At 40.2% G+C, this 13332-nt stretch overlaps 1 protein-coding gene across 2 annotated transcripts in view; it reads right to left on the bottom strand.

Moving 5' to 3' along the window:
• The window catches only part of LOC137342131 (calcium/calmodulin-dependent protein kinase kinase 2-like), a 90277-nt gene that overhangs the window by 3245 nt on the left and 73700 nt on the right, over positions 1-13332 (bottom strand). Inside the window, exons 15-16 of one of the 2 annotated variants that reach the window (XM_068005818.1) lie at positions 12435-12535; positions 4481-4531 (exon numbers count right to left, since the gene is read on the bottom strand). In XM_068005818.1, the coding sequence (XP_067861919.1) occupies positions 4481-4531; positions 12435-12535 (152 nt within the window). The remainder of the gene's footprint in view (positions 1-4480; positions 4532-12434; positions 12536-13332) is intronic. The other variant, XM_068005819.1, reaches the window with a different exon arrangement.

The raw sequence follows: 13332 nt of genomic DNA, 5'->3' as shown, positions 1-13332 counted from the left end.
GGAGCAAAGAAAATTGGGGATGCTCAAGAGGTCAGAATTGGTGCAGTGCAGAGATCTCGAAGGGTTGTAGGGCTGGAAGAGGTGACAGAGATAGGGAGGGGCGAGGCCATGGAGGTTTTGAAAACAAGGATGAGAATTTTAAAATTGAGGCGTTCCTGGACCGGGAGCCAATGTAGGTCAGCGAGCGCAGGGGTGATGGGAGAACGGTACTCGGTGTAAGTTCAGATGCAGGTAGCAGAGCCTTGGATGAGTTCAAGTTTACGGAGAGTGGTACATGGGTAGCCGGCCAGGACAGCATTGGAATAGCCAAGTCTATTTTGCCTCTAACAAAGGCATGGATGAGGGTTTCAGCAGCAGATGGGCTGAGGCAGGAGTGGAGGCAGGCGATGTTACGGAGGTGGAAGCAGGCAGTTTTGGTGATACTAATAATAATTGCTTTTGTAATAATAAAGTACCCCTGCACACATTATACATATTTTAAATTAAAAAGAGAATTCAACTCTATGTAAAAAGGACAATGCCATTTTGAATGTTAAAAATTGGAGTTTTACTGTATTTTGCTAAATTGGCCACTTTATTTACTTTTGGCAAATTGCAAATCATTTAGCCCTTCCCTTTGAATTACTTGCTTCTTTAACAATTTAGGTAACACTGAAGATACAACATGCAAACTGGCCATTCGACCCAACCAGTCCATGTCGGTGTTTAAAACTATTTACTCGCATGGAGGGTAATCATATTTATCAACCTTGTTCCCATATTCCTTCAACCTTTTCCATCATCCACCTATGCAATCTAATCTTGAATGTTGTCATAGTTTCTGCCTCAACCATTAACCCTGAAAGTGAATTCCACAGCCTCACAACTCTGTGTAAAGTATTTTCTCTTGCCAACTGTTCTGGAGACCTCTTTCCTCAATTTTGCACTTGTGTATTCATAAAAAGTGTCTGGGATGAGAGATTTAAGCAGACTTGATTAAAACCAACAGCTTAATGCAAACACTCAGTGTTGCCAATTTTGTCCATTATTTGTATATTTTAAAATCAAAATATGGTGTCCTTTTTATTGGGCAAGATACATAAGAAAACTATATGCTTGAATACTATTAATGCAGATTACCACCCAGAATGCACTGGACAGAAAAAAATTGTATTTCCAGGTGCAACGTTGCAAGCTCAGTTCCTGTGCACACAGCACACATGATTGAGGTCACTAGGCAAAAGACTGTGTTTGAATAAATGAATTGAGTTGTACGTTAAGCTTCTATCACTTTGTACAATTGTTATATGTTCTCTTTTTTTTAAATAATAGCGACACTTTAAAGTGTCCCCTGGATGACAAACGATTATACTTTGTAAACAGAATGCATTTATTGTGCATAAATTGTAGTTAATTACTTTTCACGCACAGAGTTTGAATTTGCCAGTAACTCTGAATGTGGAAAGACAGATTTGTAAGTAGCTAAATTTTATAAGACTGCTGACTGAACTTTAAGCACTAGACAGACATTATGTCATAACAGCACAAAGCAAAATGCAACATACATTTTGCGTCTTGCAAACTGCTGCATTATTTCAGCACCATATACAAAAGACCCAGAAAATCAAACACTACAGATTTTTTTCCACAGTGAACTATAACATTTTGGACATTCAACTGAACATTGTTGTTTCTCCATTGTTTTTTCCCATGTTCTGTAATTCTCTATTGCATTTAGCATTCCCCTTAATACCTGGTATGTGGTGAACATTTTTGCTAACGGGAACACTAGATATGCTGGTGTTGGCAGTATTATCACAAATGGTGGGTAAATGAATCATGTTACAGTGACATTTGCATCCACTGTATTCTGCGGTTGCCTGTCTGACACATCTTGGTTGTCTATTGTTGCTAAACTTCTTTGCTTTCTCTTGCAGCACTTGAAGGACGTGGTCGATATTGAGGATTTTAGTTTAAATACATAATCTTTCCTGTGTTCACTGTAGCTTTCTATATACTTTATATAAACAAACATTTGGAAATGGAAAAAGAGCAGTGAAATACAAAATAATAGTAACCAGGTGGCAGCCTCTCATTAAAGTTCTAAGTTTCAAACATTGTGATGATGTAGTGCACTGGCGCTCCAATGTGTTGTGCATGAAGTGGAGGAACATTGGGTTTCCATGCAGTTCTCCGTGCAGTTATCCTCATTGTCAGTTGGGATATAGGGAAATATTGTGTGGAACCTTGGTTCTTTCCAGATAGAGAGGAAAAGGGGAAGAACTGGCAGTTGAATCACATCAGCCTACTCTTGCACACCATTAATAGTAACGTTGTTAGAGGCTGGGAAAAGGCTCCAAACTTGTGAACTTGTGCTGATAAGAGACATATTCACAAAAAAAAAGACACTGTTAAAAGTACATTTTCGATCACCAAGAAACACTTGAAGCACAAACTTTAAAACAATATACATTTGCTATTTGATATATTATATATACAAATAAAATCATTGCTGGTCACAAAGTACATTATTCAAATACCTATTACGGAACTTACCAATGACCTGTGGAGTTGATTTGAAAATCAATTTGCAAGAATAAAATGAAACCAATCAAATAAGTAAAGGACAGAAAAAAGGCACATAGAAATAATAATAGAGAGAACAATCAAATAAAGATCAGATAAAACAAATAGTCCCAGGCTTCCCTGCATACAGCCAAAATCCTGAATTCTGTCTGGGAACGTTGCCAGATATTAAATGCACATCAAACCTTCCAAAGCACAGTGGTTTACAATATCACCAGTGAATTTGTCCCATTGTCAGATTGATTTACAATGACAATTAAGATACCTCTTTATAACAAGTAATCACTGGAAAAATACAAACTTGTACATGCAAGCAATAAGCACCATGCTACCAATGTTGTAAAGACTGGATGTGCCATTCGTATGGTATTTCTCAAAGTTTAAAGCATGCTTTAGTAAGCACCATGCAGGCAAAGACCACAGTATATAACTCATCCCCAGAAATTACTGCCATCTTAAATAATGTGTGATCCATTCCAGTAAAAGGATAAACAATGTTTCCAAGTTGACATAATTGGAAACTTCACTCTCCAAGGGAGACTGTGGGGGAAGGGGGGTATTGGGCCTGGTGCAGTGTTGTCCAATAGAAATCACTGACTAGGCACAGTGTGGCTATGGCAACACTTGCTACAGACATACTGCACTAATTTTAGTAGAAAACACCTTACATACACTCAAACAATACAGGTCAATGTACTTCACGTGTTTATTTACTTAACAAACATCTATCACCATTCAATAACCAAGGAAGTAAAGCACTCACAACGATGAAAAAATAATCTCACACTCTGCTTTTCGTCTTATTATTTTACCAACAAAGGCACAAAAAGGTTAAAGTGCACACGCATATACCGTGTGAATATGAGTACTCAAATCACGTGGGAAGGTGAGTCAGGCAAACAGCTGGCTATTGCACTCAGGGTCAAGTTGGGCCAATTGGGGAGGTGGCTACTGCAGTCAGGGTAAGGTTCAGCCAGGCAAGAAATCAACTGCTGCATTCTGAATTGAATTGGTCCCATGATGGGAGCTGGCTGCTGCACTTAAGGTGCTGCATTTGGGATCAAGTAGGCAAGGCCTAAGCCAGAATACCACAGATGGGCCTTAGTTAGAGGAAGGCCAAAAAGCCAGAATACTTGGGGTGGACTGAAGTGGAGGGAGAGGCCAGACTGAGTCATGGAGCAGAGGGCTTGCAGATTGGACAAAATGTTAGATTAACCTAATGGGGAAATGGGCACTATCATTGTGGCTGAAAATGGGCTGAATTGCTTTTTTCAATAACCTGATTGGCTTTTGCTAACCAGATGTACCATGGACTAATCAGTAATATTAGAACAGTAGTGCTTTGTGGGCCATTTGGAGTCCATGGGCCCATTAAGCCGGGCAACTCAAATCTATTTGCACTTGTATTTTTTATTTGCTGGTTTGTCCTGTTTGAATCTTGATGGCCTGGAGGTTTACAACGGTCTGTTCTTAGCACTGTTGGCTCACTGCTGGATAAATCCTGAATCAGAACACCAGAATATGTTAGCGCCAGCTCAGGTTTGAGGTTTATATGCAAATTATTGGGAACACTGATTTAAACTTTATATGCGGTCCAATGTGCTCCATGGGACACAACTAAACGGCCGAGAAAGACAAAGTGCTTGACCACGCCTACGCTAGATGTTCATTGCAAATATTAGACATAACATGTTTAATATAGGAAAAGGCATGTGTGTGAAATCTTCTATAGAAGACAATTCTTTACATGAATCGAGAAGAGTCTCGGGGAGGAAAAAAAACTTTCTTTTGGATTTTTGAATGGATACCCTTTAATGTCTTGGGTCACACATTATGGCTGAAAACATATTGCAATTAAAGTTATTAGTTGCACGGAATAACTTGCAGGCTTACACACTCAAGTTAAGTATTTTACCTTTGGCTACTATGTAAGTAGCAGTATTTCACATTTCCTGACTTGTTTTTTCTGGAAATTAGGGGAAAGTTTACACAAGAATGAACAAGTGTTTGACAACAGATACCTCAATTCTATGATGAATTATGAACTACATTCTACACACAGTGGCATTCTGTTAACTTAATAATCACAGATATTATACTTTAGGCAACGCTTTTAGTTAGATCAACATATTTTCTAGAATAGACAAACTTTAGAAACATTAGATCTCTTTTATATTTAAAAACACTTGATCACTTGAAAAGGAGACCTCTGAGGTTGGGAAAGCTCACAGGACAACAGGGTGTTTTTATGAAGGCTATGTCCCATGTGGCTCTAGTGAAGCTGCACTGAAAATCCTTACAAAAATAAGAAAGCAAATACATTTTATTAACGTATACGAACACAATGTTGAGAAGTAGGGGATTAAAATGCTTACAAAAATGCCAGCTTAATGGTATTGTTTAGATTGTACCTCAAACAAAAACAAAAGTTTGATCAAATATTCTTGAATCCAAATTAATTTTAATGATTAAATTATTTTGTTCTGTATCTGATACCAATTCTAGAATAAGTACCAATGAAATCTGCAGAAGCAGCAAACTTGTACTAGGTTGATTGATGAGAGACTAAAGACTTGTCATTCGACACGTGTCTCTCTCAGTTGATTTTTTTTTTAAATGGGAAATGCTAAAGTTGTCTTAATTTCTATTGCTCCTGTCAATAGAAATTAACATATATGTGCTGAGAGAGACTAGGCAGGAGATCTGAGGTACTGACAATCATTATATGGGAGTCAATGGACACTAAGGAGGTACAAGCAGATCGAAAACACACTAATATGATGCCTATGTTCAAAAAGGGAGACAAAACAGACACAGGCAACTACATTAGTCTCACTTCCATTCCATGTAAAATAATGGAATCAATTATCAGGAATAAACTCAAGGATTATCTGTACAACAATAACGTAGTTAACAACTGTCAGCATGCTTTCAGGAGTGGGAGATACTGCCTAACCAACTTCCTTCAAAAAAAAGTGTAAATTGCTACAAATAGGAAGGAAAAATAGATAACACATCTACATCACGAAGGTGTTGAAATACCAAAAGAGAGCTGAAAGAGACGGAGGAGTCTTAGTAGATTCAATGCTAAACATGTCAAACAGATGCAGGGCAGCAAACAACAAAGCCAATGGAATTTTGTTCAACATATCCAAAACAGTGGAACATAAGTCTGAGGAGGCAATGATCAAACTTTAAAATGCTCTGGTCAGACTGCATCTTGAATACTGCTTTCAGTTGTGGTTGCCAAGAATTAAGAAAGACATTCAGGTTCTGGAGGCAATGCAGAGAAGAGCCATGGAGCTAATCCCCTCAGTAAGGAGTTATAACAAAAGTCCACAAAAAGCAGGACAAATCCAATCCAGCCAATTACCGCCCCATCAGTCTACTCTCAATCATCAGCAAAGTGATGGAAGGTGTCGTCGACAGCGCTATCAAACGGCACTTACTCACCAATAACCAGCTCACCGATGCTCAGTTTGGGTTCCGCGAGGACCACTCGGCTCCAGACCTCATCACAGCCTTGGTCCAAACATAGACAAAAGAGCTGAATTCCAGAGGTGAGGTGCGAGTGAATGCCCTTGACATGAAGGCAGCATTTGACCGAGTGTGGCACCAAGGAGCCCTAGTAAAATTGAAGTCAATGGGAATCAGAGGGAAAACTCTCCAATGGCTGGAGTCATACGTAGCACAAAGGAAGATGGTAGTGGTTGTTGGAGGCCAATCATCTCAGCCCCAGGGCATTGCTGCAGGAGTTCCTCAGGGCAGTGTCCTAGGCCCAACCATCTTCAGCTGCTTCATCAATGACCTTCCATCCATCATAAGGTCAGAAATGGGGATGTTCGCTGATGATTGCACAGTGTTCAGTTCTATTCACAAACCCTCAGATAATGAAGCAGTCCGTGCCCACATGCAGCAAGACCTGGACAACATCCAGGCTTGGGCTGATAACTGGCAAGTAACATTCGCGCCAGACAAGTGCCAGGCAATGACTATCTCCAACAAGAGAGAGTCTAACCACCTCCAGTTGACATTCAACGGCATTACCATCGCCGAATCCCCCACCATCAACATCCTGGGGGTCACCATTGACCAGAAACCTAACTGGACTAGCCACATAAATACTGTGGTTACAAGAGCAGGTCAGAGGCTGGGTATTCTGCAGCGAGTGACTCACCTCCTGACTCCCCAAAGCCTTGCCACCATCTACAAGGCATAAGTCAGGAGTGTGATGGAATACTCTCCACTTGCCTGGATGAGTGCAGCTCCAATAACACTCAAGAAGCTCAACACCATCCAGGACAAAGCAGCCCGCTTGATTGGCACCCCATCCACCACCCTAAACATTCACTCCCTTCACCACCGGCGCACCATTGCTGTAGCTTGTACCATCCACAGGTTGCACTGCAGCACCTCCCAAACCTGCGACCTATACCATCTAGAAAGACAAGGGCAGCAGGCACATGGGAACACCACCACCTGCACATTCCCCTCCAAGTCACACACCATCCCAACTTGGAAATATATCGCCGTTCCTTCATCGTCGCTGGGTCAAAATCCTGGAACTCCCTTCCTAACAGCACTGTGGGAGAATCTTCACCACACGGACTGCAGCAGTTCAAGAAGGCGGCTCACCACCACCTTCTCAAGGGCAATTAGGGATGGGCAATAAATGCTGGCCTTGCCTGCGACGCCCACATCCCATGAACTAATAAAAAAAAATAGAGAGAAACTTTTCAGATTAGAAAGGAGGTATCTGAGAGGGTGATCTTCTAGAGGAAGAGAGTAAACTTCAAATTAAACTGTGGAAGTAGAACTAGGGGACATGATTTCAAACTAATAAAAGGTAACTTTAGGACTGATATCAGAAAATTCTTCTCCACTTTGAAATGTTCATATTTTGCTCATGAAGCTGAGGGATCAAGCACTCTCAGATCAAGCATCGCACATTTAGATGCAGAGTTAAGCTTCCTCTACTCTGCTCAACAATGTGCCTCAGCCTGTATATGAGAATCCCCTACCGCAGCAATGTGACATTTTTCCATTTCCTATTCTATGGTCTCTGTGATTGATCCTGCAAATTTAGTGACAATTGGTCCGGAATTAGGCACTTTTTTTTGCTGCGTGCTCATAACTACAAGGAACTAGATGCTCAAAGTTATTTCGCACGGGCCCTTTACAGCTGGCAGACACAAGGGACTTGCATCCTATCAGTAAGTTGGATGTAAACCCAGGTGCCAGAAGAGAAAGGCCCAGGTCTAATACAATACAACACTCAGTCCCTTTCTTAACATCTTCCTCTGCTGTGCATCATTCTCTGACTAAAAGGGCAGTGACGTAATTTGTCTCCAAGTCCTTGTCAATGTCAATTCTGGTTATTAGGAAGTCTACAACAGCAGCCATATTGATTCTCCTCCTGTTTTTTGTTCACTGCTTCTCTTGGGAGAAGCACCTGACCTTCACTCAACATCTCTGACAGCACGGTCAAAGCCAGAAACTGTGTACAGAGTGAAAGTATGAATCTGTAGCCCATCAGACTGCAGCAATATGTAACTCATGTATCACGGTAACATTTCTATTCTTAAACTTCTCCAAATAAAGTAACCAAAATGCTAAATATCTGCAGAAATAGATTGAGCTTTTTAATTTAATTTAATACCATCACCGAATCCCCCACCATCAACATCCTGGGGGTCCGCATTGACCAGAAACTTAACTGGACCAGCCACATAAACACTATGGCTACAAGAGCAGGTCAGATTCTGCGGCGAGTGACTCACCTCCTGACTCCCCAAATCCTTGCCACCACCTACAAGGCACAAGTCAGGAGTGTGATGGAATACTCTCCACTTGCCTGGATGAGTGCAGCTCCAATAACACTCAAGAAGCTCAACACCATCCAGGACAAAGCAGCCCACTTGATTGGCACCCCATCCACCACCCTAAACATTCACTCCCTTCACCACCGGCGCACCGTGGCTGCAGTGTGTACCATCTACAGGATGCACTGCAGCAACTCGCCAAGGCTTCTTCAACAGCACCTCGAAAACCCGCGACCTCTACCATCTAGAAGGACAAGGGCAGCAGGCACATGGGAACAACACCACCTGCACGTTCCCCTCCAAGTCACACACCACCCCGACTTGGAAATATATCGCTGTTCCTTCATCGTCTCTGGGTCAAAATTCTGGAACTCCCTTCCTAACAGCACTGTGGGAGAACCTTCACCACATGGACTGCAGCGGTTCAAGAAGGCAGCTCACCACCACCTTCTCGAGGGCAATTAGGGATGGGCAATAAATGCCAGCCTTGCCAGTGACGCCCACATCCCATAAACGAATAAGAAAAAGTTTAAGAAATAAAGTGGCAGAGTTAAAAGAAAGAGTTAACTGAAAAGGGAAAATCAACTGTAACTATTTAAAGGGCATCTAAAATGCAACTAAGCATGCTGTGATATTTGTCCACCCTAGGATTATGTCAGATTTGATTGGTCTTTTATGGGATAGGCTGACTTCACCATAGATTCTGTTTTTGTTCTTTTGCTGTTTCAGCAAATCTGGAAGTAACACGTTTTTCACTAGCATGTTTTCAATATTTTTTTCCTTTGTTCCCATAAAGGTCAATCATCGTTACAAGAGAAAAAATCATCACAACATAGGGCTTCCATTTTTAAAGTGATTCCAGCAAGGCAAGTCTAGTCTGGTTTTGTCACTTCTCTGACTCAATGCCTTGCTTCAAATTGATTTTTCCTAAGGTTAATACTGCTACTTCCAGTTCTGCTAAAATTAGAGATAAGACATGCTAAATATAGTTCCTCCTTCTTGAACCTAACTTCTCATTTTTTACCCCTTTCTCTCCTGAAGGCCGTGACTCACGCTGGGTACGGTTCACAGGTTGCACATTGCACAAGTGGCCATTTTTGTACATGAACCTGAAGAGTGAGAGTCAGCAGGCTAGCAGATGGTGGGTCCAAGACAGCTGAAGCCGATCCTGATATCTACTCTCGTGCACACTGGAAATCGATGAGGAGGGAGAACACTGACCAACTTTTCCCTTCTCTCTCCTACCAGTGCTAACACACTGTAGGAGTATGTGGGAATGTTCAAGGGATAGGGGGATCGGGTGGGAAAGTGGAGTTGAGGTCGAAGATGAGCCATAATCTATTGAATGGTGGAGCAGGCTCGAGGGGCATTATGGCCTATTCCTGCTCCTATTTCTTATGTTCTTATGTAAAACCCCCACTGAGATCAGCCAACATAGCACACATCAAAAATTAAAACTGGGACTTTCCTGCTCTGTATGATTAAGCAACGTAAGCATTAACCTCAGCTGTGATAAACTGATAATTTGTCTATCACTGCATGAAGCCAGCTTCCTTGTGTAGCTGAGAAAAGCTGATTATGTCAGAAATGTCATCTATTTCCTCTAGATTTAAGACGATTAATATAATGGCATGATGCTTTTCAACAGTTGTGCCCTGAAAAATTGTACATCACTATTTCTGTGATATGCAGTCCTGCTGTAATGAGACCTATCCTGCTGTAATGAGAAAAGCACTTCCAGTATTTGGGAGTCAGCCAAACAAAAAAATATTAGGAAGCTGCTGAATATTTCAGTTTTATTCAAACAGTTTTAGATTTAAAAAGAAATCTTCCAGTGTCTCCTTTTTGAACTTTATTTATCCTTCCCCCTTTCAGGTCTAATTGCTTCCAAATCTCTATCCATTCCACTCTACATCCAGCTGGTAGGACATGTGCATTCATAGTAACTCAGCCTGTGATTCTTCCTTTATCTTGGGAGGGGTGTTACGGAGGTGGAATATCTGGCCTCCATTTTCATTCGTCAGATCAGGAATCTGCTGTCTGGGGAATGGTGGAACTGACATTTTTTTAAAAGACAAAGTATTAAAACATGATAGCAACAGAAATTCCAATTTATCACAAAATTAGATGCTGTAAGATTTTGCTGGGCACATTACCAAGGCCGGAAAAATACGTAATTTCACTCTAGTTTTCAAAACTTGGATTAATCACACAGATTTTCCTGTCCTCTTTTTTTTCATTTTACTCCTTTGTAGCTTTCTCACCATCACACATCTTCCTCCAGTTAGGAAAGCTCATGTGGTTCTCTAATAAATTAGCAGAGTTTTCCGGGATGAAACAAACAGTTTTATTTTGTCCACTGCCTCAAACCTGCAAGACCGAATACCACACTTCCTTTGGGACTTAATTTAGCAGGCTAACTACAAATGGATAAAATTCACCCATCCAGCGAGCTCAATTGTCAGGCAACCATAAACTCTAGCCTGAAATACCAGGCTGTGACATCTTATACGTGCAAACCAAAAGCTGGGCTGCAGCATACAATGGCTGTAATACAATCGAGAGACATTGGGTGATTTTAAACCCCAAAAACAGATGGGTTGCAGGCGGGTGGGAGTTGAAAACAGTTGTTTTTTTGGGTCGCAATCGCAAAATTTTTGGACTCTGCATCCCCAGTGGGAAGCCTGTACTTTTATGCGCCGACGTTAAACCCGGAAATAAAGCTGGGTTGCGGTCGCGACCCAAAAAACAACTATTTTCAACACCCTCCTGCCCCCAACCCACCCGTTTTTGGGGCTTAAAATCATCCCCATAGTGTTTATGTAGCCTTCAGACGGCTGAGATTATGTTACAGTAGAACTGTTGTTTTATATTATGTTTGCAAGGTAGGTTATTTGTTCACTTGCTTATTATTTTATCAGTGCTGTACCGTCTGCCATTGTGAACCATAACAATTGTTTCAAGATCATGGTACTTTTTATGCTACATGACAGGAGAGTTCAAGGATTCATAATAAAAAATCTTCAATTGTGTAACATCATGTGACTGCAGCACAGAAATGTTGATAACGTGCAGGAAGCCTTTGAATAATTTTTAAGAATCATAGCTTTGGTTAGCTGCAGTTAAACAAAACATGCCTCCAAGTAGTAACCATAAAATCTTCCATAATTCCACTTAGGGTGGAGCTGTTCTTTTTAGCACTAGCAAACAGTCCAAAAATATAGTTTTTCAGTCACAAGAGCTCATATAGGTGCATGCTGTCAAACTTATTACTATGTTCATTCCAACCATTAACAAGCTCTGGAATTACAGAACTAAAACAATACCTTCCCTCAAAATGAACCCTATCAAATTAATTTTATGTTTCGAACAGGAAGTTCTTTCTTATTTTCAAAGTTATGAATTTCACCAGAAATGTTTCTATTTTGAGGCCTGTTAGCCAACCACATCCATGTTTAGAATTGTATTTTAGAACACAATATTGTAAAAATAACTTATGAAAACATGAAACAGTGAAGTTTGAAGAACAATTCTGGAATTTCCCCTAGTTTCACTTAACTTGCCACACAAAATTTATAATTACTAAATGAAAAGCTTGGTGTGGTTTAGTACTATATGCAAACCTAGAGGGGCTCCTGTAAACAGTGTATATCATCAAGTGCATATTCTCAGGAATTGCTGAATGAATCTTCAAAGTAACATACCAATCTGGGATTTACTGTCCCCAAGTACAATTTCTGCCTCTTAGAGTACAATTCTTTTACCAGCCAAGAATAAATACTGCACTGCACCTTTATTTAAAAAATAGCTTGCTTCCTGTAAAGCACTGAAGTGTTTAAAAAAATAGAATTGGATAAATCAAGATTTTAATAAACAATTCTGTTAAAGGAAATTAAACAAGCTGTTAAATTACCAGCAAAGTACTGCAAAATGTGTTTAGCTTAATGTTTCTGAAGATGTAAATCCATGCAAAGCTTAGGAGAATGGCTCTCATTTTTAAATCAACATTAAAACATCGATGAATAAAAATTCAGATAATCTACTTACATAAGAAGGTTTCCTGATGTAGTCAAAGATCGTTCCTCTCGCCTATTTCCCTCAAAAGGATTCCCAAAGGAACGTTTTCGAAGCATTGTTTTAACAAGAATCTGTGAAAAAACATCAATTTTGTAACATCTTGTATGGAAGTCGCATTTGAAGGCAAATGATTGAAAACATTCCTCTATACAATTCAGGCCCTCCTTTTACCTAAGAGACAATCTAGTTTAACAGTGACATTTGTCATTCATTTGGAGAAAAAAAAGCAGTACTATCGACCTGTAGCAATAATCATTTGTGGGTAAAGTTACTATGAAAAACTGTTTTAATTAATGTAGTAATTTGGGGCATTATTGATCCATTTGCCCATCTAGTACAATTTTCTACTTCAATTTCATCATGTAATTGTGAAAACTATTAAGTTCTGTTTGAACTAGTTTTTGAATGCATGCAAGATAGAAACAGGCCTGCTACATTATTGAACTACAGAAATATGAATGGCAGATTTTAAAATTTCTTCAATGCTGGTACAGGTGAAAAAAGAGGGAGCAGGAAGAAAAGTTTTCTTCTGTGTATGTATTGACCTGAAATAACTAGTGTCCCCAGGGATTTTAGTTGTCCTTACAAAATTTTTTTTTGGCCCATTTTTGGAATTGAGCTGATTTAGAAATAGATATTCGACTGATCAAATCCTTGCAAATGATGATGAATATGACAACTACTACCACAATCTACATTTCTGACATCTTCTGGACTCTGCTTTAGAGACATACACTGAAGTGAAGAATCTCTACTGGCTCACTCCAGTAAGTACTCAGCTGTGTAAAGGGCACCAAAGACTCATCAGATGTACCAGTAATCTATGGCTGGCCCTCAGCAAGTGCATATTATACAGACTTCATGAGAA

The sequence above is a fragment of the Heptranchias perlo genome, chromosome 25 (assembly GCF_035084215.1).
Source record: "Heptranchias perlo isolate sHepPer1 chromosome 25, sHepPer1.hap1, whole genome shotgun sequence".
NCBI lineage: Eukaryota > Metazoa > Chordata > Chondrichthyes > Hexanchiformes > Hexanchidae > Heptranchias > Heptranchias perlo.
The sequence above is the reverse complement of the archived record's forward strand: the minus strand, read 5'-3'. Positions and strand labels throughout refer to the sequence as shown.